The sequence below is a fragment of the Chelmon rostratus genome, chromosome 15 (genome assembly GCF_017976325.1).
Source record: "Chelmon rostratus isolate fCheRos1 chromosome 15, fCheRos1.pri, whole genome shotgun sequence".
In the NCBI taxonomy this organism is placed as follows: domain Eukaryota; kingdom Metazoa; phylum Chordata; class Actinopteri; order Chaetodontiformes; family Chaetodontidae; genus Chelmon; species Chelmon rostratus.
Window position 1 is genome coordinate 8,406,897 of NC_055672.1, and position 26,812 is coordinate 8,433,708.

The 26,812-nt window shown below is 41.5% G+C and overlaps 4 gene segments (V, D, J or C); 1 reads left to right on the top strand and 3 right to left on the bottom strand.

Annotated features, from left to right (window-relative positions):
* Window positions 1-1,026: 1,026 nt before the first annotated feature.
* On the bottom strand, window positions 1,027-3,467 carry LOC121618515. The segment is given in 3 exon segments: window positions 1,027-1,612; window positions 2,558-2,641; window positions 3,350-3,467. Coding segments are annotated over 3 exon segments (522 nt in total).
* A 1,684-nt stretch (window positions 3,468-5,151) lies between these two features.
* Window positions 5,152-6,986, bottom strand: LOC121618517. The segment is given in 3 exon segments: window positions 5,152-5,734; window positions 6,669-6,752; window positions 6,971-6,986. Coding segments are annotated over 3 exon segments (420 nt in total).
* Window positions 6,987-7,385: 399 nt separating this feature from the next.
* On the top strand, window positions 7,386-9,237 carry LOC121618836. The segment is given in 3 exon segments: window positions 7,386-7,442; window positions 7,535-7,822; window positions 8,676-9,237. Coding segments are annotated over 3 exon segments (447 nt in total).
* A 721-nt stretch (window positions 9,238-9,958) lies between these two features.
* Window positions 9,959-11,656, bottom strand: LOC121618840 (the record flags this gene model as incomplete). The annotated part of the segment is given in 2 exon segments: window positions 9,959-10,546; window positions 11,476-11,656. Coding segments are annotated over 2 exon segments (501 nt in total), but the record flags the coding sequence as incomplete, so codon positions are not given.
* Window positions 11,657-26,812: the final 15,156 nt, after the last annotated feature.

Consider the following 26,812-nt stretch of genomic DNA (forward strand, 5'->3'; position numbering starts at 1 on the left):
GCTGATCCTCCAGTGAACTGAGAAGGTTTATAGTCCTGTGAGTTCAACACTGCAGGACTCAGATGTGTCAGTCAACACAGCAGAAAGCAGCAGCACCATGACTCTCATCACCATCCTCATCTGGACGCTGGCCTGCTGCTGTTTTACAGGTTCATTCACTCAGCAACATTTCAAACATGATGTGCTGCCTTTTCTCTCATTTCTTTCTGCTGATAAATGAATGATGTGTTTTTGTGTGCAGGATGCAGCGGTCAGGTGACTGTGACTCAGCCTCCAGTAGTGACACAGACTGCAGGATCCACTGTCACTCTCACCTGTAAAACAAACAAACCTGTTTACAGATGGTCAAATGGCTATGAGGGTCTGCACTGGTATCAACAGAAATCTGGACAGCCTCCAAAGCTCCTAATAAAACTTGTAAGCACACGAGAGTCAGGAACACCAGCTCGGTTTAGTGGCAGTGGAAGCAGCTCTGACTTCACTTTGACCATCAGTGGAGTTCAGACTGAAGATGCAGCAGTTTATTACTGTCAGAGTCTCCATCAAATAGGTAGTGCTTGGCCGTTCACACGATGATTTGTAGCTGTACAAAAACCTCCCTCAGTCAGACTGCAGAGACACTGAGCTGTTACAGCAGGAAGCGACTGCAGCTGCTGAAGAGGAAGAGACTCTGACACAGACCACTGAACACAGAGCTGACAGTCACCTCACCAAGCACAAAGTACACACTCACATTAATAAATTCAATAAAAATATTGGTACAAATCAAATCACACCACATCTTGTTCTGGTAAGTCTTACTCTCAAGAAAAGACAAATGTTTTCTTAACACATGCACCAATCATGATTTTTGTGTCAGTGAAGATCAAGTTGAAATGACTGTGTCAGTGTTTTATCATGAAATAAAAACATATATCCTTCAGCTTTCTGTACTACTCTGTAATATCACATTCATAAACAACTTAAAAAACAGATCAACATTAAATTTCTTGCTGCTCTTCATCAGATAAAAGACCAAACACTTGATCAAGTTATTGATCAGTTCAAGCTTTATTAGCACAAACATCAACCATCAACATGACAGTTATGAAGCACACTCACATCTCGCTGCTGAGCTACACACATTACTCTCTAAGTTGTTGCTGTCCAACACTTTACAGCAGTGCTGTTCTCTGTCACACAAAGCTTTAGTTTCCTCTACAAACATTAAAAGTCATATTGCTGAGAGCAGCAGGTGTGTTCCTCCTGCTCCCCCCCCACACAGCTCCCGTCCTGGGCTTCAGCCAGCCCCTCTAGGCCTGACACTGGCTCCTGTGGAGGGACTGGGTCTGGCTGTGGTCGTGATGGAGGACCTTGCAGGAGTACAGCTCTCCTTCCATCCAGCGCTCCTGGCTCAGGCTCAGGGTGCTGCTGCTGCTGTAGCGTCCGCTCTTCTCCTCCTCTGAGCTGGTCAGGACCCCCTCCGTCACCTCCGCGCCGTCCACCTCCCAGCTCACCACGGCTCCCGGAGGAGAGTAGCCGCTCAGCAGGCAGGCCAGCGTGGCCGAGCCCCCGGAGAGCTGCTGGGAGGAGGGGGGAAGCAGAGAGACCGAGGGCCTGACCCTGGAGCCGGCTGGAGGGGAGAGCAGAGACACACAAGGAGCAGATTAACTCCCACTGTAGGACAGACAGCTGAACATGAGACACTGATGATACATGACAGAGGTCCACACTACTGTGGATGAGCTGTGTGCACGATCCTGTGATCAGACAGAGGAGAGGAGGTGACAAACGGGAGGAAACCAGGCTTCAACAAATCAAACTAAATGCTCACACTTGATCTCATTTTGACTCTTAAACTAATGAATCTTCTACTGAGGCACTCATCATAAATCACTAAGAATCACACAATCACATGCAACATGATATGAGTGTAAATATGATCAAACATTTAGAATAATGATGATGATGAAATGAAATCTTCATGTCTAATTTCTAATGTGTGACAGTAAATAATTCATCCCTGCAATGATTTTCTTGTTGATAAAAATGTAATGTCTGTATCCAGTTAAAGACTTTGTCATCTGTCTGTTTCACTTCTTTTTCAGCACTTTAAACTAACGGACTGTGAACACAAACTACAGCTGGACTGGATGTTCATATAAACTCACTTATTTGTTTTATGCATGCATTTCATTTCATTTTAATTACTGTTTTAATGAAAAATTCAAGAAATCTCATTTAATTATTATTAATCATTATTAATGAATTTAGCATTAAACTTTTCCTCAGGCCAATTCCAAAAACACATGGTGTCCAAAAAAAAAAATAAATTGAAAACAAATTAAATTAAAATGTAATTTCTTTGGCAAATATTTAACCTGAATATTATTTATAATACACAATAATATTAATCTTTGCACAATTAAAGATAAATTGCAATTTTAGCCAAGCTCTGAAAATAGCAATAAATATAGACAATTGAAACACCTTGAATAATTTCTCATGTAATTATCTTATTTTACATAATTAAATTTGATCTTTCATGTTGTAGAAATTATAAATCTGTGATACTTACAGTCAATGATGAGTTTGGTTCCTCCACCAAAAGTGTACCACAGTGATACAAACTCATGAAGTGGTCGTACAAAAACCTCCTGCACTGTGAACAAGCATCTATACACTGAAAAAACTCTCTAACAAATATAAAATGATATTTTTCTGAATCTACAAAGATTTTCAAATGAGCTGGATTGAAATTATTGTATAAATGAAGGTTATTTCTTTCATTTTGCTTTTGTTTTCTACATCTGACAGAGAAACGATTACAGTCTCCATGTAACAAAGTCATTTTTTCAGTGTTTTCTATGAGTTGGACACAAAGTTCTCCTTAAATCCTCAACTGCACTTCTAATGTAAATATTTCCTTGTGTTCCATTAAGATCATAGATGGTGTGAATCCAAACAGTATTTCTCCTGATTTTGTGTCCCATGTTGGCTTCAGTGTGTTGAGAGCAGAGAGATCATTTCCATAGAGAGGAGGCTTTGCATGGTCAGCTGATCCTCCAGTGAACTGAGAAGGTTTATAGTCCTGTGAGTTCAACACTGCAGGACTCAGATGTGTCAGTCAACACAGCAGAAAGCAGCAGCACCATGACTCTCATCACCATCCTCATCTGGACGCTGGCCTGCTGCTGTTTTACAGGTTCATTCACTCAGCAACATTTCAAACATGATGTGCTGCCTTTTCTCTCATTTCTTTCTGCTGATAAATGAATGATTTGTTTTTGTGTGCAGGATGCAGCGGTCAGGTGACTGTGACTCAGCCTCCAGTAGTGACACAGACTGCAGGATCCACTGTCACTCTCACCTGTAAAGTAAACCAACCTGTTTACAGACACAGCAGTGGAGCTGAGGAGATGCACTGGTATCAGCAGAAATCTGGACAGCCTCCAAAGCTCCTCGCATACTATGTCAGCACACGACATTCAGGAACACCAGCTCGGTTTAGTGGCCGTGGAAGCAGCTCTGACTTCACTTTGACCATCAGTGGAGTTCAGACTGAAGATGCAGCAGTTTATTACTGTCAGAGTCTCCATCAAATAGGTAGTGCTTGGGTGTTCACACAGTGATTTGTAGCTGTACAAAAACCTCCCTCAGTCAGACTGCAGAGACACTGAGCTGTTACAGCAGGAATCGACTGCAGCTGCTGAAGAGGAAGAGACTCTGACACAGACCACTGAACACAGTATCAGAGCGCTCAGGCACAAGGAGGCTGGACTCAAAAGCAACGACTCTCAGACACTTAAGGAAACAATAAGGCTTGAAGCCGGTTTAATAAAGAAAATCTCTCAGTTTACAAAAATACAACTAAAGGTGATCAAAAATGACGAAAAGCACTCAGGACATTTCTCAAAATTTAACACGAAACATAAATGACTCTAAGTCTACACGGCAAGACAATGTAACAAAGATAGGACTGACATGAACCATGGGTCGTACAAGACAACCTGCACAGCGGAAACGCAGACAATATATACCTGAGGTAACAAGCAACAGGTGGAGACAATCAGAGCGGGGCAGACAATCAGACAGGCAGGAAACACATCAGGAAGTCAAGGACTTGAAACGAGAGGGAAGCTAGGTTTCACAATAAAACAGGAAGTGCTGGACACAACATGACGCCTGTGAACAAAACCTCAACAAACACGACGGGACATGACACACAGACCTGAGAGTCACCTCACCAAGCACAAACTACACACTCACACTAATAAATTCATTAGAAACATGGGTAAAGTTCAACATGAAAAAATGAAAACTGATTCATGTCTTTATTTCAAGCTGACTCGATGACTGTGACTAACTATTTACTGGCCTCCTGTAAAAACCACGGAGAGACTTCAGCTCATTCAAAGCTCTGCAGCTCGACTATTAACCAGCAGCAAGAGGAGAGAGCACATTAGTCCAGTTTTAGCTGCTTCTGCACTTGCTTCCTGATACGTTCTGAACCTATTTTCAAATCCTCCTCCTTTTCTATAAAGCCCTTAATGGACCAGGACGAACCTACATTGCTGACTACCTTCTTCACTATTTGTCTTCAAGAACGCTTCGATCATCTGCTGCTGGTTTATTGCAGGTTTCCAGCAACAGCTGAAAGAAAATGAGGCATGCAGCCTTTGTCAAATCCAGCCTAAAGCTCTGGAACACACGACCTACAGATATCAGGGACACCAGCTAGATGAATTTTCTTTTTTTTAAAGATAAAAACTTATCTCTTCACGTTAACTCTAAACAAGCAATGACTTCCTGATACAGGCCTGAAACTGTCTTGTTTTGCCTCACACTTATGCACTGCTGCACTGCCTTTAAACTGCTGTATTTTACTTGATTTAATGCATTCTGTGGCATCTATTTTTTCATATTTATTATTTTATTCCATGGATTTATTTTCCATGTCATGTTATGCATTGTCTTTATTTTCATCCTTATTGAATTTACACTTTTTCTATGATCATCAAGGAGGTTTTATTCTCCATCTTCTTTTACGTTATTATTTTATCTCTGTTTTTGTGTCCATTCTGTCTTTTCTGAGTGAAGAACTTGGTGCATATGAAAGCATTTAATTTCTTGCTGCTCTTCATCAGATAAAAGACCAAACACTTGATGAAGTTATTGATCAGTTCAAGCTTTATTAACACAAACATCAACCATCAACATGACAGTTATGAAGCACACTCACATCTCGCTGCTGAGCGACACACATTACTCTCTAAGTTGTTGCTGTCCAACACTTTACAGCAGTGCTGTTCTCTGTCACACAAAGCTTTAGTTTCCTCTACAAACATTAAAAGTCATATTGCTGAGAGCAGCAGGTGTGTTCCTCCTGCTCCCCCCTCCCACACAGCTCCCGTCCTGGGCTTCAGCCAGCCCCTCTAGGCCTCACACTGGCTCCTGTGGAGGGACTGGGTCTGGCTGTGGTCGTGATGGAGGACCTTGCAGGAGTACAGCTCTCCTTCCATCCAGCGCTCCTGGCTCAGGCTCAGGGTGCTGCTGCTGCTGTAGCGTCCGCTCTTCTCCTCCTCTGAGCTGGTCAGGACCCCCTCCGTCACCTCCGCGCCGTCCACCTCCCAGCTCACCACGGCTCCCGGAGGAGAGTAGCCGCTCAGCAGGCAGGCCAGCGTGGCCGAGCCCCCGGAGAGCTGCTGGGAGGAGGGGGGAAGCAGAGAGACCGAGGGCCTGACCCTGGAGCCGGCTGGAGGGGAGAGCAGAGACACACAAGGAGCAGATTAACTCCCACTGTAGGACAGACAGCTGAACATGAGACACTGATGATACATGACAGAGGTCCACACTACTGTGGATGAGCTGTGTGCACGATCCTGTGACCAGACAGAGGAGAGGAGGTGACAAACGGGAGGAAACCAGGCTTCAACAAATCAAACTAAATGCTCACACTTGATCTCATTTTGACTCTTAAACTAATGAATCTTCTACTGAGGCACTCATCATAAATCACTAAGAATCACACAATCACATGCAACATGACATGAGTGTAAATATGATCAAACATTTAGAATAATGATGACGATGAAATGAAATCTTCATGTCTAATTTCTAATGTGTGACAGTAAATAATTCATCCCTGCAATGATTTTCCTGTTGATAAAAATGTGATGTCTGTATCCAGTTAAAGACTTTGTCATCTGTCTGTTTCACTTCCTTTTCAGCACTTTAAACTAACGGACTGTGAACACAAACTACAGCTGGACTGGATGTTCATATAAACTCACTTATTTATTTTATACACATATTTCATTTCATGTAAATATCAGTTTGAATGTAAAATAGAAGAAATCTGGTTCTTCTTATTACATTTAGCATTAAAGTTTTCCTCAGACCAACTCCACAAGCACATTCTGTTTCACAAAATTTCAACTGAAAATAAATAATGAGAAAAAAATTTGTCATTTGACAAGAAATTAACCTTAATATTATCAGTAATACCAAGGCATATTAATCTTTGCACAATTAAAGCCAAATTACGATTTCAGCCAAGCTCAATAAAAATAACAATAAATATGCACAACAATTGAAACACCTTGATTTTTGTCACATGTCATTATCTTATTTTACATCATTAATTTTGTTCTTTCAAGTTGTAGAAATTATAAATCTGTGATACTTACAGTCAATGATGAGTTTGGTTCCTCCACCAAAAGTCCACCACAGTGATACAAACTCATGAAGTGGTCGTACAAAAACCTCCTGCACTGTGAACAAGCATCTATACACTGAAAAAACTCTCTAACAAAAATGAAATGATATTTTTCTGAATCTACAAATCTTGTCAAATGAGCTGGATTGAAATTATTGTATAAATGAAGGTTATTTCTTTCATTTTGCTTTAGTTTTCTACATCTGACAGAGAAACGATTACAGTCTCCTTGTAACAAAGTCATTTTTTTCAGTGTTTTCTATCAGTTGATACTTGGTTCAATGAACATGATGCTTTTTAATGATAATAATTTATAAACTCAAATTCAGAAGAAGTGAGATATGTTATTTATGTGCAGTGAACCCTGTCAGTAAATGAAAGGCAGACAAACAGACATATCATACCAACCACAGTGGACACAAAGTTCTCCTTAAATCCTCAACTGCACTTCTAATGTAAATATTTCCTTGTGTTCCATTAAGATCATAGATTGTGTGAATCCAAACAGTATTTCTCCTGATTTTGTGTCCCACGTTGGCTTCAGTGTGTTGAGAGCAGAGAAATCATTTCCATAGAGAGGAGGCTTTGCATGGTCAGCTGATCCTCCAGTGAACTGAGAAGGTTTATAGTCCTGTGAGTTCAACACTGCAGGACTCAGATGTGTCAGTCAACACAGCAGAAAGCAGCAGCACCATGACTCTCATCACCATCCTCATCTGGACGCTGGCCTGCTGCTGTTTTACAGGTTCATTCACTCAGCAACATTTCAAACATGATGTGCTGCCTTTTCTCTCATTTCTTTCTGCTGATAAATGAATGATTTGTTTTTGTGTGCAGGATGCAGCGGTCAGGTGACTGTGACTCAGCCTCCAGTAGTGACACCGACTGCAGGATCCACTGTCACTCTCACCTGTAAAACAAACAAACCTGTTTACAGATGGTCAAATGGCTATGAGGGTCTGCACTGGTATCAACAGAAATCTGGACAGCCTCCAAAGCTCCTAATACGACTTGTCAGCACACGACATTCAGGAACACCAGCTCGGTTTAGTGGCCGTGGAAGCAGCTCTGACTTCACTTTGACCATCAGTGGAGTTCTGACTGAAGATGCAGCAGTTTATTACTGTAAGAGTTACCACTATATAAACAGTGCTGATGTGTTCACACAGTGATTTGTCGCTGTACAAAAACCTCCCTCAGTCAGACTGCAGAGACACTGAGCTGTTACAGCAGGAAGCGACTGCAGCTGCTGAAGAGGAAGAGACTCTGACACAGACCACTGAACACAGAGCTGACAGTCATCCTCATTAAGCACAAACTTTATTCTGATCTCTGCTTCTCTCTTCTAAGTTTTATTTTCACCATTTTCATAAATGAGCAGGGATCTAGTTTACAGTTTGTCAGTTTCCCTTGACACATTGTCCATTTTTTAAAATACTTTTTTACCAACTAAAACCATAAAGTCTGAAACCAGTCAGCATCTACATTGGTGACACTTTGTCTGTCTCACTTTGTTCCACAGAAAACTTTGGAAACATGTTCTTAGCAGCGCTGTAGTCGCTGGTTTCAACAAATCTCTCACTCCTGCTCTGATACACATCCAGACCAATACAAATACCAAAGATACTGTCGTGATTGCTGTTATAGAGAGGAAGTATATCCAGATTATAGCACCAATCATTATACAATATAGTAGAGCATCACTTGTGTTGTTTAAGTGGAACATTTCTCTTAATCTGGCCCCAGCCTGAGTCTCTCTTCTGGTGCAGCCAAGAACAGCTGATATTTGACCTCCTGCTCCTCTCTGCAGACACCATGAGTTCTGCTGTAAACTTGGATTTGTGGTTTGGTGTTCTTGTGTTGTCCTGTTCTAACTGATGGTGACAAACTAACTACAGCGATGACTATACATGTTTTACGTCCACTGGTTTTCCTTTGACCTCTTTTTGGAAGAGAGCTGTCTCTGTTCCTGTCTCAGGTCTGCCACACCTGTCTCTGGTTCCTGGATCAGCAACACCTGAACTTCATCAGATCGTCAGTGGAGCTGCAGAGCAACCCTCAGAGACCTCGTTCTGTGCCATGTGACCACAGAGCTGTCTGTCTGGATTGGTGCTGTTGTTGGCTTTCCATTCATTTTGCTGACTTTTCCCCTCTTCTGAGGACAGTTAGTGAGCTGTGAATTGTGTTTTTTGTTTTGAGGCCAGTTGATTTTTCTATTTTCCAGTTAGTGTGGCTTGTTGTTTATTTTGGCCTTGGAGACCCTGAAACCTTTTACTTCCACTTCTGTGACGTGAGTTGGTGTTCCTCTGTTGATCATTGCCTTTCTGTCAATTAATGTCATTCATTGTCCATCTTATAGTGTTTCAGAAAAGTTGTTTGGTTGAACTTGTTATTTTCTTCCTTGTGGTCCCCTTTGAACAAACAAGGCTGGAAAAAAACTTTGATTCCTGATTGGTCACACTCTTTGAAAGTCCTCATTTGCAAAATAGACAATTTGACCAATAATCAAACAAATGAATTGCATGTAAAATACAGAAATAACAATTTATGAAATAAATAAAGATTAAAACCTGACCTCACTGTGATTGAATTCAAATTGTCCACTTTGAGCTCCACACTGACCTGTGTATTATGTTCCTCACTGAACCCATAAAGAACACAGCAGCTCCACTGATATGAGGGAAACTGATCTATTATAGCATGTTGGTACAGTTTCTGATGTGCTACATTAATCCTGCTGCACGTGGACTTAACACCACATGACAGAAGTGCAATCAGAGGAAACTTGAGTGAAATGACACAGTTATTATAATGGAGTCTGGTCATGTAAAGATCAATATTAAAACAAAGCCAAACATGTTTGTGTGAATGCGCAGTGGGAACAGATTTGACCTGAAACTGATGTAACTGTGCTGACGGATGATTTTCTTTGGACTCTGAAACAAACGTTTTGTCTCCTCACACAAACAGCTCTTTGTTTGACTATGAAGGTGGAGTTTTGAATAGGAGCAGTGATGCACAGCAGCCAAAGCAGTTTAAGTTCATTTTTAATGTCATGTTATGCATTATCTTCATGTTCATCCACATTCTATTTAACTTTTTCTATCATCGTCAAGTAGGTTTTATTCTCCATCTTATTTTACGTTAATATTTTATCCCTGTTTTTGTGTCCATTCTGTCTTTTCTGTGTGAAGAACTTGGTGGATGTGAAAGAACTTAATTTCTTGCTGCTCTTCATCAGATAAAAGACCAAACACTTGATCAAGTTATTGATCAGTTCAAGCTTTATTAGCACAAACATCAACCATCAACATGACAGTTATGAAGCACACTCACATCTCGCTGCTGAGCGACACACATTACTCTCTAAGTTGTTGCTGTCCAACACTTTACAGCAGTGCTGTTCTCTGTCACACAAAGCTTTAGTTTCCTCTACAAACATTAAAAGTCATATTGCTGAGAGCAGCAGGTGTGTTCCTCCTGCTCCCCCCTCCCACACAGCTCCCGTCCTGGGCTTCAGCCAGCCCCTCTAGGCCTCACACTGGCTCCTGTGGAGGGACTGGGTCTGGCTGTGGTCGTGATGGAGGACCTTGCAGGAGTACAGCTCTCCTTCCATCCAGCGCTCCTGGCTCAGGCTCAGGGTGCTGCTGCTGCTGTAGCGTCCGCTCTTCTCCTCCTCTGAGCTGGTCAGGACCCCCTCCGTCACCTCCGCGCCGTCCACCTCCCAGCTCACCACGGCTCCCGGAGGAGAGTAGCCGCTCAGCAGGCAGGCCAGCGTGGCCGAGCCCCCGGAGAGCTGCTGGGAGGAGGGGGGAAGCAGAGAGACCGAGGGCCTGACCCTGGAGCCGGCTGGAGGGGAGAGCAGAGAAACACAAGGAGCAGATTAACTCCCACTGTAGGACAGACAGCTGAACATGAGACACTGATGATACATGACAGAGGTCCACACTACTGTGGATGAGCTGTGTGCACGATCCTGTGATCAGACAGAGGAGAGGAGGTGACAAACGGGAGGAAACCAGGCTTCAACAAATCAAACTAAATGCTCACACTTGATCTCATTTTGACTCTTAAACTAATGAATCTTCTACTGAGGCACTCATCATAAATCACTAAGAATCACACAATCACATGCAACATGACATGAGTGTAAATATGATCAAACATTTAGAATAATGATGATGATGAAATGAAATCTTCATGTCTAATTTCTAATGTGTGACAGTAAATAATTCATCCCTGCAATGATTTTCCTGTTGATAAAAATGTAATGTCTGTATCCAGTTAAAGACTTTGTCATCTGTCTGTTTCACTTCCTTTTCAGCACTTTAAACTAACGGACTGTGAACACAAACTACAGCTGGACTGGATGTTCATATAAACTCACTTATTTGTTTTATACATACACTTCATTACATTTTAAAAACAATATGAATGTAAAATAGAAGAAATCTGATTATTATTATTAAATTTAGCGTTAAACTTTTCCTCAGACGATTTCCACAAGCACATTCTGTTGAATAAAATTTCAACTGAAAATAAAACAGAGAAAAATTGTGTCATTTATAAAAAATGTAACCTTAATATTATCAATAGACCAAAACCATATTAATCTTTGCACAATTAAAGCCAAATTACCATTTCAGCCAAGCTAAAAAATAACAATAAATATACACAACATTTGAAACACCTTGATTTTTTTCCTATGTAATTAGCTTATTTTACATGATTAAATGCAATCTTTCATGTTGTAGAAATGATAAATCTGTGATACTTACAGTCAATGATGAGTTTGGTTCCTCCACCAAAAGTCCACCACAGTGATACAAACTCATGAAGTGGTCGTACAAAAACCTCCTGCACTGTGAACAAGCATCTATACACTGAAAAAACTCTCTCACAAAAATAAAATGATATTTTTCTGAATCTACAAATCTTGTCAAATGAGCTGGATTGAAATTATTGTAGAAATGAAGGTTATTTCTTTCATTTTGCTTTAGTTTTCTACATCTGACAGAGAAACGATTACAGTCTCCTTGTAACAAAATCATTTTTTCACTGTTTTCTATGAGTTGATACTTGGTTCAATGAACATGATGCTTTTTCATGATAATAATTTATAAACTCATAATCAGCAGAAGTGAGATATGTTATTTATGTGCAGTGAACCCTGTCAGTAAATGAAAGGCAGACAAACAGACATATCATACCAACCACAGTGGACACAAAGTTCTCCTTAAATCCTCAACTGCACTTCTAATGTAAATATTTCCTTGTGTTCCATCAAGATCATAGATGGTGTGAATCCAAACAGTATTTCTCCTGATTTTGTGTCCCACGTTGGCTTCAGTGTGTTGAGAGCAGAGAGATCATTTCCATAGAGAGGAGGCTTTGCATGGTCAGCTGATCCTCCAGTGAACTGAGAAGGTTTATAGTCCTGTGAGTTCAACACTGCAGGACTCAGATGTGTCAGTCAACACAGCAGAAAGCAGCAGCACCATGACTCTCATCACCATCCTCATCTGGACGCTGGCCTGCTGCTGTTTTACAGGTTCATTCACTCAGCAACATTTTAAACATGATGTGCTGCCTTTTCTCTCATTTCTTTCTGCTGATAAATGAATGATTTGTTTTTGTGTGCAGGATGCAGCGGTCAGGTGACTGTGACTCAGCCTCCAGTAGTGACACAGACTGCAGGATCCACAGTCACTCTCACCTGTAAAACAAACAAACCTGTTTACAGATGGTCTGATGGTGATGAGGGTATGTCCTGGTATCAGCAGAAATCTGGACAGCCTCCAAAGCTTCTAGTGAGATACGCCAAAAAGCTTCACTCAGGAACACCAGCTCGGTTTAGTGGCAGTGGAAGCAGCTCTGACTTCACTTTGACCATCATTGGAGTTCAGACTGAAGATGCAGCAGTTTATTACTGTCAGAGTCTCCATGAAATAAACAGTGCTGATGTGTTCACACAGTGATTTGTAGCTGTACAAAAACCTCCCTCAGTCAGACTGCAGAGACACTGAGCTGTTACAGCAGGAAGCGACTGCAGCTGCTGAAGAGGAAGAGACTCTGACACAGACCACTGAACACAGAGCTGACAGTCACCTCACCAAGCACAAACTACACACTCACATTTATAAATTCCTTAATTTTTAAGTGAATTTTCACCAAAGAAATCTTAAAAATCCCATAACACCACACAATGTTGGGTTCACATTTACTGTGAAAAACCAAACATGTTCTGCCTCAACATATTTTCACAAAATCATTTGGTCATGTGTTTTTCTTTGTCATGATCAAAACAAGTATTATTTCCAATTCTCTATCACCATATGAAGTTCATAATAAATTAACATAAAGAGTGAAATTAATGTTAAGATGATCAATTTTAAGCTTTGCACTCTCCACAGAGATGAGTATCAGTTGACCTTATAAAAACTTTGAATTTCTTGCTGTTCTTCATCAGATAAAAGACCAAACACTTGATCAAGTTATTGATCAGTTCAAGCTTTATTAGCACAAACATCAACCATCAACATGACAGTTATGAAGCACACTCACATCTCGCTGCTGAGCTACACACATTACTCTCTAAGTTGTTGCTGTCCAACACTTTACAGCAGTGCTGTTCTCTGTCACACAAAGCTTTAGTTTCCTCTACAAACATTAAAAGTCATATTGCTGAGAGCAGCAGGTGTGTTCCTCCCGCTCCCCCCACCCACAGCTCCCGTCCTGGGCTTCAGCCAGCCCCTCTAGGCCTGACACTGGCTCCTGTGGAGGGACTGGGTCTGGCTGTGGTCGTGATGGAGGACCTTGCAGGAGTACAGCTCTCCTTCCATCCAGCGCTCCTGGCTCAGGCTCAGGGTGCTGCTGCTGCTGTAGCGTCCGCTCTTCTCCTCCTCTGAGCTGGTCAGGACCCCCTCCGTCACCTCCGCGCCGTCCACCTCCCAGCTCACCACGGCTCCCGGAGGAGAGTAGCCGCTCAGCAGGCAGGCCAGCGTGGCCGAGCCCCCGGAGAGCTGCTGGGAGGAGGGGGGAAGCAGAGAGACCGAGGGCCTGACCCTGGAGCCGGCTGGAGGGGAGAGCAGAGACACACAAGGAGCAGATTAACTCCCACTGTAGGACAGACAGCTGAACATGAGACACTGATGATACATGACAGAGGTCCACACTACTGTGGATGAGCTGTGTGCACGATCCTGTGATCAGACAGAGGAGAGGAGGTGACAAACGGGAGGAAACCAGGCTTCAACAAATCAAACTAAATGCTCACACTTGATCTCATTTTGACTCTTAAACTAATGAATCTTCTACTGAGGCACTCATCATAAATCACTAAGAATCACACAATCACATGCAACATGACATGAGTGTAAATATGATCAAACATTTAGAATAATGATGATGATGAAATGAAATCTTCATGTCTAATTTCTAATGTGTGACAGTAAATAATTCATCCCTGCAATGATTTTCCTGTTGATAAAAATGTAATGTCTGTATCCAGTTAAAGACTTTGTCATCTGTCTGTTTCACTTCCTTTTCAGCACTTTAAACTAACGGACTGTGAACACAAACTACAGCTGGACTGGATGTTCATATAAACTCACTTATTTATTTTTTATACACATATTTCATTTCATGTAAATATCAGTTTGAATGTAAAATAGAAGAAATCTGGTTCTTCTTATTACATTTAGCATTAAAGTTTTCCTCAGACCAACTCCACAAGCACATTCTGTTTCACAAAATTTCAACTGAAAATAAATAATGAGAAAAAAATTTGTCATTTGACAAGAAATTAACCTTAATATTATCAGTAATACCAAGGCATATTAATCTTTGCACAATTAAAGCCAAATTACGATTTCAGCCAAGCTCAATAAAAATAACAATAAATATGCACAACAATTGAAACACCTTGATTTTTGTCACATGTCATTATCTTATTTTACATCATTAATTTTGTTCTTTCAAGTTGTAGAAATTATAAATCTGTGATACTTACAGTCAATGATGAGTTTGGTTCCTCCACCAAAAGTCCACCACAGTGATACAAACTCATGAAGTGGTCGTACAAAAACCTCCTGCACTGTGAACAAGCATCTATACACTGAAAAAACTCTCTCACAAAAATAAAGTGATATTTTTCTGAATCTACAAAGTTTTTCAAATGAGCTGGATTGAAATTATTGTATAAATGAAGATTATTTCATTTATTTTGCTTTAGTTTTCTAGACCTGATATAGAAACAATTACAGTCTCCTTGTAACAAAGTCATTTTTTCAGTGTTTTCTATCAGTTGATACTTGGTTCAATGAACATGATGCTTTTTAATGATAATAATTTATAAACTCATATTCAGCAGAAGTGAGATATGTTATTCATGTGCAGTGAACCCTGTCAGTAAATGAAAGGCAGACAAACACACATATCATACCAACCACAGTGGACACAAAGTTCTCCTTAAATCCTCAACTGCACTTCTAATGTAAATATTTCCTTGTGTTCCATTAAGATCATAGATGGTGTGAATCCAAACAGTATTTCTCCTGATTTTGTGTCCCACGTTGGCTTCAGTGTGTTGAGAGCAGAGAGATCATTTCCATAGAGAGGAGGCTTTGCATGGTCAGCTGATCCTCCAGTGAACTGAGAAGGTTTATAGTCCTGTGAGTTCAACACTGCAGGACTCAGATGTGTCAGTCAACACAGCAGAAAGCAGCAGCACCATGACTCTCATCACCATCCTCATCTGGACGCTGGCCTGCTGCTGTTTTACAGGTTCATTCACTCAGCAACATTTCAAACATGATGTGCTACCTTTTCTCTCATTTCTTTCTGCTGATAAATGAATGATTTGTTTTTGTGTGCAGGATGCAGCGGTCAGGTGACTGTGACTCAGCCTCCAATAGTGACACCGACTGCAGGATCCACTGTCACTCTCACCTGTAAAACAAACAAACCTGTTTACAGATGGTCAAGTGGCTATGAGGAGATGCACTGGTATCAACAGAAACCTGGACAGCCTCCAAAGCTCCTCATTAGAGCTGTAAGCACACGACATTCAGGAACACCAGCTCGGTTTAGTGGCAGTGGAAGCAGCTCTGACTTCACTTTGACCATCAGTGGAGTTCAGACTGAAGATGCAGCAGTTTATTACTGTAAGAGTTACCACAGTGGTGGAGTGTTCACACAGTGATTTGTAGCTGTACAAAAACCTCCCTCAGTCAGACTGCAGAGACACTGAGCTGTTACAGCAGGAAGCGACTGCAGCTGCTGAAGAGGAAGAGACTCTGACACAGACCACTGAACACAGAGCTGACAGTCACCTCATTAAGCACAAACTACATACTTACATTCATACATTTTTGTACATTACATTTTGACATTGTGAAATTTTCATTCCATGTAAAAAGCTGTGAAACTAATATTGACAGATAACTACCATCCCATTATGTTTATTTTCACAGACATTAAGATCACTTGCATTGCCATCACTTTTCACTGAAACCCAAATATACATAACTCTAAACATGTCATTTATTACTTTGAAGAAGACATTTAACTGTGTCAGAAGTTTGATTGTTATTGCTGACTGATACCGCTATGCTACACTACAGCCGCTTAGCTTATTTAGCTCATCTTATCTTAGTTTCGCCTTAATCTTTGTAAAATTAAAATGTTTTCATACCATGAAATGAAGCTGCACCACCTGACTACACCAACGCCCATGTTGTTGCAGCTTCTAAACAAGATGGGATGTTGCCTTTTTCTACAGGTCTTAATTCAATTTAAACTCCAATCTTGATCTTAAATTCAAGTTGTTTGTGGCCCCTGTATTAAAACCATCTCCATCGACTATGAATATGAATTGTTTAGTCCAGAACAACAGACTCCACCTTGTGGTTCTCCTGAGACCACCTGGCCTTTGTTTCCAGATTTTAGAAGAATTTGGAGGTTTACTTTCAGGCCTTGTTCCTCATGATGAGCTGATGAGATTTGAATTATTGGTGATTTCTGTATTCAGATGAATGAGGCCTCTGAAGCCTCTCTTGCTCTTCTTGATCCTTTTGCTTTCACTCAGCTCGTACATGAACCTGCTCGCTGCAGTGGTAACACCCTGGACGTGATTCTATCATGCAGGATGGAGGTTTCTGATCTGAATGTCTCTCCTGTCACATCTGTGGTGTCACATCACTTTCCAATTAAATGCAGATCTCCATCCTTCAGGAGCTTCAGCCTCTCCTCTTGTCTCTCTGTGCCTCTGTGAGTCTGTCCTCTGTCCAGGTCTCCGTGGTGGAGAGTAGGTCGGTCGGGTGGCTCAGCTTTTATCTGTCTGGTGACACCTGGAAGTTGCTTGATGTCCAATCCATATTCTTCATACATGTCAAAACTGAACATAAATTGTCACCCTGATCATCTGTATTGTAATTTTACTGTCTTGTTCTGTTCTGTACATGTGACATCTCTGGCATGTCTGGTGGTCCTGGCAGAGGGATCCCTCCTCTGTTGCTCTTCCTGAGGTTTCTTCCATGTTTTATCCATTAAAGTTTCTTTTTGGGGGAGCTTTTCCAAATCTGAATCACAGGTCTGAGGATAGAGGGTGTTGTATGCTGTACAGATTGTAAAGTCCCTTAAGGCTAAATTTTTATTCATGATATTGGACAAAGGGATGTTTATTAGCCAGATCCTGCCAAGCAGTGGTGTGATCATGGTGTAGTAAGAACTCCTCTGATACAAGCTTGAGTTGAAGAGACCTATGAACAAGCAGTATCAGATCAGATGCCGGCCATCCGAGAGAGCTTCAGGGTCAGATCAGAAGACTCTGCCCTTAACATACAGACAACACAATATATAGCATGGTGTTTCGTCTTACTCCACCCATATCTTTCCAAACTCAAAAACCATATCATGTTCTGGCCATTGCCCCACTGAGGAATGTTTTCCTTTGCGACAATCAATATTTACCTCTTTGAGAGGTTTACGTCCGAATAGCCCCCTCTATAAACTTCACCCCCTCTGGTTTCCCTTTTCCTGATCTGACCCTACGTGGCCCTGCATGGCCTCACATACCACAACTAAGAGTGGTCAGCATTTTAAACATCAGTTTACCCCTGATCATGCTTAATTTAACATATATTTGATATTTGGTTGATCTGATCATACACCTCAAAAGTAAATAAAATCACTTGTCCTGACTCAAGCAATCTCAACCAATGAAGCAGAAATAGCCGACATTGTATTGTAATTTATTTCATGTTTCTTAAGACGTGTGGAGGGAAACATCAGGTGGTTGATCTCCTGAAACACTGAGTGTAAAACAAAGCAAATTCAAAATCAAGTCGTCAGTGTTGAAGCAGTTGGCCAGCAGGGGACACTATTCGACTGTTAATGAATACAAAGTCGCCTGAGACAAGACAGAAGTAAAAGAAGAATGTTGAGAATGAAGAGAAACAATTTAAAAAGGCCTGAATTGAAAAATGTCTCAGTGACCTTGTCTGAATAAAAGGCCGAATGATCCTCAGGATGATGATGTGTCGCTCCACCTCACCTCTGCTGTTTCTGTTTCACATGAACAGGTGTGTGTTTGCCTTCTTCACTATATTTGCATGACTTTTATGCGTCACTGCTCCTCACAGTTAAAGTTCTTGTGTCACAGAGAGTCGGAACTGTTTTCATGCACTCACACTGAAAAGTGCATCAGGATGATGTTGCCAATAACTCTGATTGTCATGTTGGGTTTTCTGAGTCAGGGTGAGAGATTCTCAACATGTTTACAGCAAATTCAGTCGGTTCTCTGGTCTTTACTTTAGCTTTGAACATGTTTGTTGTTGTCTTCTTTTAAAACCTGAGCTGCTGCTTTAGATGCCTTCAAACATTTTATTCTAAAGATTTTTTTCTTTTCTCATTTCAGAGACTTCTGCCAACGATTTTCTGACTCAGACTGACAAATCCAGGTCTGTTAGTCTTGGAGGGACTGTGACCATCAGCGCCACAGGGAGTTCAAATATTGGTCCTTATCACAGTTGGTTCCTTCAGAAACCTGGACAGGCTCCCAAACTTCTTATGTACTATACATCAACTCACTTCTCAGGGACTCCATCTCGATTCAGTGGCAGTAGGTCTGGTTCTCACTACACTCTGACCATCAGTGGTGTTCAGGCTGAAGATGCTGGACATTATTACTGTCTGGGGTACCATAATGGTGTTGGAACGTTCACACAGTGATTCAGAGGCGCAAAACCCCCTTCAGTTTGACTGCAGTGAAAACGGCCTGCTGCAGGTGCAGAGGGTTGGTGAAGAGACTGTGATGAGAATAAGTGGTCCAGTGAACACAACACAAGAGTCATCAAGCAGAACCACAATGAATCGAAATAAAACTGGAACAAACTCACAATTTCTCAAATGCAGCTTTAAGTTAAATATGCAGAATTAAATCTTTTCAAGAAAAGAGTTGTTGTTAGAAAACATCCACTGAGTGCAACAAATGAAAACAGTCTTAACACTAATAATTTTGAAATAAGCAGCATTAAAAATCTGCTGTGACAGCGACATTCAAAAAAGATATAAATTCTCGTTGGCTTCATTTCCATAGAGAGGAGGCTTTGCATGGTAAGCTGATCCTCCAGTGAACTGAGAAGGTTTATAGTCCTGTGAGTTCAACACTGCAGGACTCGGATGTGTCAGTCAACACAGCAGAAGGAACAGCACCATGACTCTCATCACCATCCTCATCTGGATGCTGGCCTGCTGCTGTTTTACAGGTTCATGCATTCAGCAACATTTCAAACATGATGTGCTGCCTTTTCTCTCATTTCTTTCTGCTGATAAATGAATGATTTGTTTTTGTGTGCAGGATGCAGCGGTCAGGTGACTGTGACTCAGCCTCCAGTAGTGACACCGACTGCAGGATCCACTGTCACTCTCACCTGTAAAACCAATCCTGCTGTTTACTCCAGTTGTACTGGTGGTCAATGTATGTCCTGGTATCAACAGAAATCTGGACAAACTCCAAAGCTCCTCATTAGAGCTGTAAGCACACGAGAGTCAGGAACACCAGCTCGGTTTAGTGGCAGTGGAAGCAGCTCTGACTTCACTTTGACCATCAGTGGAGTTCAGACTGAAGATGCAGCAGTTTATTACTGTCAGAGTCTCCACTATATAAACAGTGCTTGGGTGTTCACACAGTGATTTGTAGCTGTACAAAAACCTCCCTCAGTCAGACTGCAGAGACACTGAGCTGGTACAGCAGGAAGCGACTGCAGCTGCTGAAGAGGAAGAGACTCTGACACAGACCACTGAACACAGAGCTGACAGTCACCTCACCAAGCACAAACTACACACTCACATTAATAAATTCAATTAAAATATTGGTACAAATCAAATGACACCACATCTTGTTGTGGTCAGTCTTACTCTCAGGAAAAGACAAATGTTGCCTCAACACATGCATCAATCATGATTTTTTTGTCAGTGAAGATCAAGTTGAAATTACTGTGTCAGTGTTTTATCATGAAAAGAAAAACATATATCCTTTAGTTTTCTGTACTGCTCTGTAATATTACATTCAAGAACAACTTAAAAAGACAAATATTTCTATTTACATGATCAATCCAAAGCTTTTCACTCTCTACAGACGAGTACCAGTTGAAGTTATACAAACTTTGAATTTCTTGCTGCTCTTCATCAGATAAAAGACCAAACACTTGATCAAGTTATTGATTCGTTCAAGCTTTATTAGCACAAACATCAACCATCAACATGACAGTTATGAAGCACACTCACATCTCGCTGCTGAGCTACACACATTACTCTCTAAGTTGTTGCTGTCCAACACTTTACAGCAGTGCTGTTCTCTGTCACACAAAGCTTTAGTTTCCTCTACAAACATTAAAAGTCATATTGCTGAGAGCAGCAGGTGTGTTCCTCCCGCTCCCCCAACACACAGCTCCCGTCCTGGGCTTCAGCCAGCCCCTCTAGGCCTCACACTGGCTCCTGTGGAGGGACTGGGTCTGGCTGTGGTCGTGATGGAGGACCTTGCAGGAGTACAGCTCTCCTTCCATCCAGCGCTCCTGGCTCAGGCTCAGGGTGCTGCTGCTGCTGTAGCGTCCGCTCTTCTCCTCCTCTGAGCTGGTCAGGACCCCCTCCGTCACCTCCGCGCCGTCCACCTCCCAGCTCACCACGGCTCCCGGAGGAGAGTAGCCGCTCAGCAGGCAGGCCAGCGTGGCCGAGCCCCCGGAGAGCTGCTGGGAGGAGGGGGGAAGCAGAGAGACCGAGGGCCTGACCCTGGAGCCGGCTGGAGGGGAGAGCAGAGAAACACAAGGAGCAGATTAACTCCCACTGTAGGACAGACAGCTGAACATGAGACACTGATGATACATGACAGAGGTCCACACTACTGTGGATGAGCTGTGTGCACGATCCTGTGATCAGACAGAGGAGAGGAGGTGACAAACGGGAGGAAACCAGGCTTCAACAAATCAAACTAAATGCTCACACTTGATCTCATTTTGACTCTTAAACTAATGAATCTTCTACTGAGGCACTCATCATAAATCACTAAGAATCACACAATCACATGCAACATGACATGAGTGTAAATATGATCAAACATTTAGAATAATGATGATGATGAAATGAAATCTTCATGTCTAATTTCTAATGTGTGACAGTAAATAATTCATCCCTGCAATGATTTTCTTGTTGATAAAAATGTAATGTCTGTATCCAGATAAAGACTTTGTCATCTGTCTGTTTCACTTCCTTTTCAGCACTTTAAACTAACGGACTGTGAACACAAAACAAACAAAATTTATCTTCTTTGGCGATATTTAACCTTAATATTATCAATAACACAACATAATATTAATCTTTGCACAATTAAAGACAAATTACGATTTCAGCCAAGCTAAAAAAGAACAAATATTCACAACAATTGAACCACCTTGAGAAATGTCTTATGTAATTAGCTTATTTTACATAATTAAATTTGATCTTTCATGTTGAAGAAATTATAAATCTCTGATACTTACAGTCAATGATGAGTTTGGTTCCTCCACCAAAAGTCCACCACAGTGATACAAACTCATGAAGTGGTCGTACAAAAACCTCCTGCACTGTGAACAAGCATCTATACACTGAAAAAACTCTCTAACAAAAATAAAATGATATTTTTCTGAATCTACAAATCTTTTCAAATGAGCTGGATTGAAATTATTGTATAAATGAAGGTTATTTCTTTCATTTTGCTTTAGTTTTCTACATCTGACAGAGAAACAATTACAGTCTCCTTGTAACAAAATCAGATTTTTCAGTGTTTTCTATCAGTTGATACTTGGTTCAATAAACATGATGCTTTTTTATGATAATTTATAATCTCATTATCAGCAGAAGTGAGATATCTTATTTATGTGCAGTGAACCCTGTCAGTAAATGAAAGGCAGACAAACACACATATCATACCAACCACAGTGGACACAAAGTTCTCCTTAAATCCTCAACTGCACTTCTAATGTAAATATTTCCTTGTGTTCCATCAAGATCATAGATGGTGTGAATCCAAACAGTATTTCTCCTGATTTTGTGTCCCACGTTGGCTTCAGTGTGTTGAGAGCAGAGAAATCATTTCCATAGAGAGGAGGCTTTGCATGGTCAGCTGATCCTCCAGTGAACTGAGAAGGTTTATAGTCCTGTGAGTTCAACACTGCAGGACTCAGATGTGTCAGTCAACACAGCAGAAAGCAGCAGCACCATGACTCTCATCACCATCCTCATCTGGACGCTGGCCTGCTGCTGTTTTACAGGTTCATTCACTCAGCAACATTTCAAACATGATGTGCTGCCTTTTCTCTCATTTCTTTCTGCTGATAAATGAATGATTTGTTTTTGTGTGCAGGATGCAGCGGTCAGGTGACTGTGACTCAGCCTCCAGTAGTGACATCGACTGCAGGATCCACAGTCACTCTCACCTGTAAAACAAACAAGCCTGTTTACAGATGGTCTGATGGTGATGAGGAGATGCACTGGTATCAACAGAAATCTGGACAGCCTCCAAAGCTCCTAGTGAAATACGCCAAAAAGCTTCACTCAGGAACACCAGCTCGGTTTAGTGGCAGTGGAAGCAGCTCTGACTTCACTTTGACCATCAGTGGAGTTCAGACTGAAGATGCAGCAGTTTATTACTGTAAGAGTTACCATAGTGGCCCAGTGTTCACACAGTGATTTGTCGCTGTACAAAAACCTCCCTCAGTCAGACTGCAGAGACACTGAGCTGGTACAGCAGGAAGCGACTGCAGCTGCTGAAGAGGAAGAGACTCTGACACAGACCACTGAACACAGAGCTGACAGTCACCTCATTAAGCACAAACTACACACTCATAGTAATATGTTTGTGTGTTTTATATTTTTACAACCTCTAAAATTTGTTCAATGTCAAAAGCTGAAACAAACATATAATGATAACTAACATCCCATTATGTTTATTTTCACAGACATTAGGACAACTTGTTTCTTGTTGTCTCTACAACAACTGAAGGAGATAAATAAATGTTGCAGTTTTACCGGGATCATGTGGTGATTCTGTGGTGATGTGGTGAGGTTGTGCGCAATGAGTCGAGATTTCAGTTTTGTAAAGACTCAATCAACCAACCATTTAATTGTGAGCTTTAGATGTATTGATCAGCAGATTTTCCCTTCTTTCCAGTCTTTATGCTAAGCTAGTATAGCAAGGTGTAGTCTCCAGCTGCATTGTTACCATACAGATATGACATGAATTGTATCAGTCTTTTCATGTGAGTCTGGGCTCAAAATCGAATGTCTTGAAAACAAAGTGGACTCAAGGTTCAAGGTTCAGCTTTGTTTTTATTACGTCTTTCGAAACAAAATATCTCAGGAGATCACAACTGTTCCCCAGCATTGTTGATTACATATGCAGGCTACTAAAATATTCCACTAATAATAGACGGAATCTTGTTCCAATACTTTGACAAGTGAATATTTTAATGTCTGTATGAACAATCACGTGTCCTCCTCAGCTCCCCTGCTGTGTGGTGTCCCTCAGAGGTCGGTCCTTGAACAAAACCTTTTTTTAATTGTACATGCTTCCTGTGGGTCACTTGTTTAGCCGCTTTCAGTACATTTTCAAATCACATTTCATATCATATTTCATGACACACAGATCTATTTCCCTGCTAAGCCCAATAACAACAGTCCTCCCTCCATGATTGCTGAGCTCCACCTCAACTGTGACAAAACAGAAGTTCTTTGAAACTTCTCCTCTGCAGTTGATCAGGTCATTGATTCATTTCACTAAAATATCAGCTTTGCTGTTCAGAAGCTTGGTCTCATTTTTCATCAGTCTGTGACTTTTGACCCTCATGTTTCTGAGCTTGTTCAGTCCTGTTTTCGTCAGCAAAGAAATATCACAAAAATCAGATACATGTTGTCTTCTACAGGTCTTGAACTATTGATCCTCACTAAGCTGAACATCAGATCACTGTGAGCTGGACCAAAGCTGCACTGATGTGATTCCTTAGCATGGTCTGGATATGATTGTTTTATATGAAACATGGCCGAAATCAAATGTTTTCCGACCATAAAATGAAGCTGCACCACCTGACTACACCAACGCCCATGTTGCTGCAGCTTCTAAACGAGGTGGGATGTTGCCTTTTTCGACAGGTGTTGATTCAATTTAAACTCCAAACTTGATATTAAATTCAACTCATTTGAGGCTCCTGTATTAAAACAAACAATCTCCATCGACTTTGAATTGTTTAGTCTAAAACAACAGACTCAACTGTGTGGTTCTCTATAGACGATCTGGCCTTTGTTCCCAGGTTTTGGAAGAATTTGGAGATTTATTTTCAGGCCTTGTTGTTGCAGTTTTGGGGGTTATACCAGACTCTAATGCCGAGCTCAGACGGAGTAGACAGGTGACAGGAGTAAGTGAAACAGTATTTTAATGAATGTTCAGCGAGCAAATCAAAGTAATGATTTCCAAAAGAAGAACATAGTTTAATGGTGCAAAGACCAGAAAGCTCCAGATTCAAGTCTCAAAGAGAGCAGACAGAAAGGGTCAAAAGGAGGTCCACAGGAGGGGGTTCGGGTAATCAGAGGTTTCCAAAGGGAGAGCTGATCGACCGGGTCCAGACGAGCATTGGAGTGGCAGGATTTCCAAACGAGGTGTCACAGAGAGAGCAGGTGACTGGAATCACCTGAACACAAAACACAGGAACAGGTCAGGTAGCTGAGGACTGAACAATTCGAGACAGACTGAGAGACTATCGACACATAAAGAGGACTTTGTTGTTACCACACTGCCAGGCAGACATTCGACGAATACTGGAGATTCTATGTGCCTTCTGTACTGTGCAGACATGTGGTCTTGGTGGTTTCATTGGGCCCACCTGTGCTCCATCAGAGAGGAGGTTGGCCCGACCCGTCGGCCACACCCTGGAGTGATGCCACTCAACTAGACAGACAGGGGAGAGACAGACAAGAAACAAGAGAGAGGGAAATCACAGGAGCACAAAAGGGAAGAGGGAGAGGACACTGCAGATCTCCACACTTGTTGCTCATTCTGATGAGATTTGAGTCGTTGGTGATTTCAGTATTTGGCTGGATGAGGCCTCTGAAGCTGTAAGTAAAGCCTGTCTGGCTCTTCTTGATCCTTTTGCTTTCACTCAGCTCGTACATGAACCTGCTCGCTGCAGTGGTGACACCCTGGACGTGATTCTATCATGCAGGATGGAGGTTTCTGATCTGACTGTCTCTCCTGTCACATCTGTGGTGTCACATCACTTTCAGATTAAATGCAGAACTCCATCCTCCAGGAGCTTCAGCCTCTCCTCTTGTCTCTCTGTCCCTCTGTGAGTCTGTCCTCTGTCCAGGTCTCTGTGGTGGAGAGTAGGTCGGTCGGGTGGCTCAGCTTTTATCAGTCTGGTGACACCTGGAAGTTGCTTGATGTCCTCCATATTCTTCATATCTGTCAAAACTGAATATAATTTGTCACCCTGATCATCTGTACACATGACATCTCTGGCATTTCTGGTGATCCTGGCAGAGGGATCCCTCCTCTGTTGCTCTTCCTGAGGTTTCTTCCATGTTTTATCCAATAAATGGTCATTTTGGGGGAGTTTTTCCAAATCTGAATCACAGGTCTGAGGATAGAGTGTGGTTGTATGCTGTACAGATTGTCAAACTCCTTGAGGCAAGTTTTTTAATGATGATATTGGCCTATGTAAATAAATAATAATCACTCTGTATTTACTTCCTAACTGATGAAGCATAAATAGATAAGACAAGATAAGATAAGATTCTATTAATCCCCATCTGGGGAAATTTGAGCGGTACAGGCAGCAGGCAATAGCCATAGGACAAAAATAGCATTAGAATAGAGAAATATTAATTGCAAAATAAAACCTGATTACATATATATGTACATTTTATACAATACACTACATAAAAGAAAAACAACATAAAAAAATATTGCCACGAAGAACGATAGGAAATATTGCCATAAAAATATACTGCCATAAATTATACAGAATTTTACAGTTTTACAGAAATTGCACATGGTGGGTAGGGATAAAGTAAGTACAGTATTTACATTATTGCACAGTGATAAATATTTATGTGTCATAGTAGAATACCAGTCTGTGGGCATAAGTTGAGTCCTGAATGAGAGTGAAAAAAGTAATATTGTACAAGGTAATTTGTGCAAAAAAAGTGTGTATGTGGACCCAGTGCTACATTAAACAATGCTGGAGTTGAACACTCTGACAGCTGTTAGTCTGAAGGACCAGTAGTAGCATCCCTTCTTACAGGGTGGATGCAGCAGTCTGTTACTAAAGGACCTGCTGAGGACCCCCCAAGTGTCATGCAGGGGTTGAGAGGGATTGTTAATGATGGATGGCAGCTTGGCTAACGCCCTTTTGTCTCTTTTTGTCCCTCTCACAGCTTCCACAGCCCCAGCAGAACACTGCATAAAAGATTGCAGATGCAACCACAGAGTCATAAAAGGTTTTCAGCAGTGTCAGACATACACCAACCGTCCTCAGTCTTTACAGCAGATGGAGACAACTTTGGCCCTTCCTGTAAAGGGCATCTGTG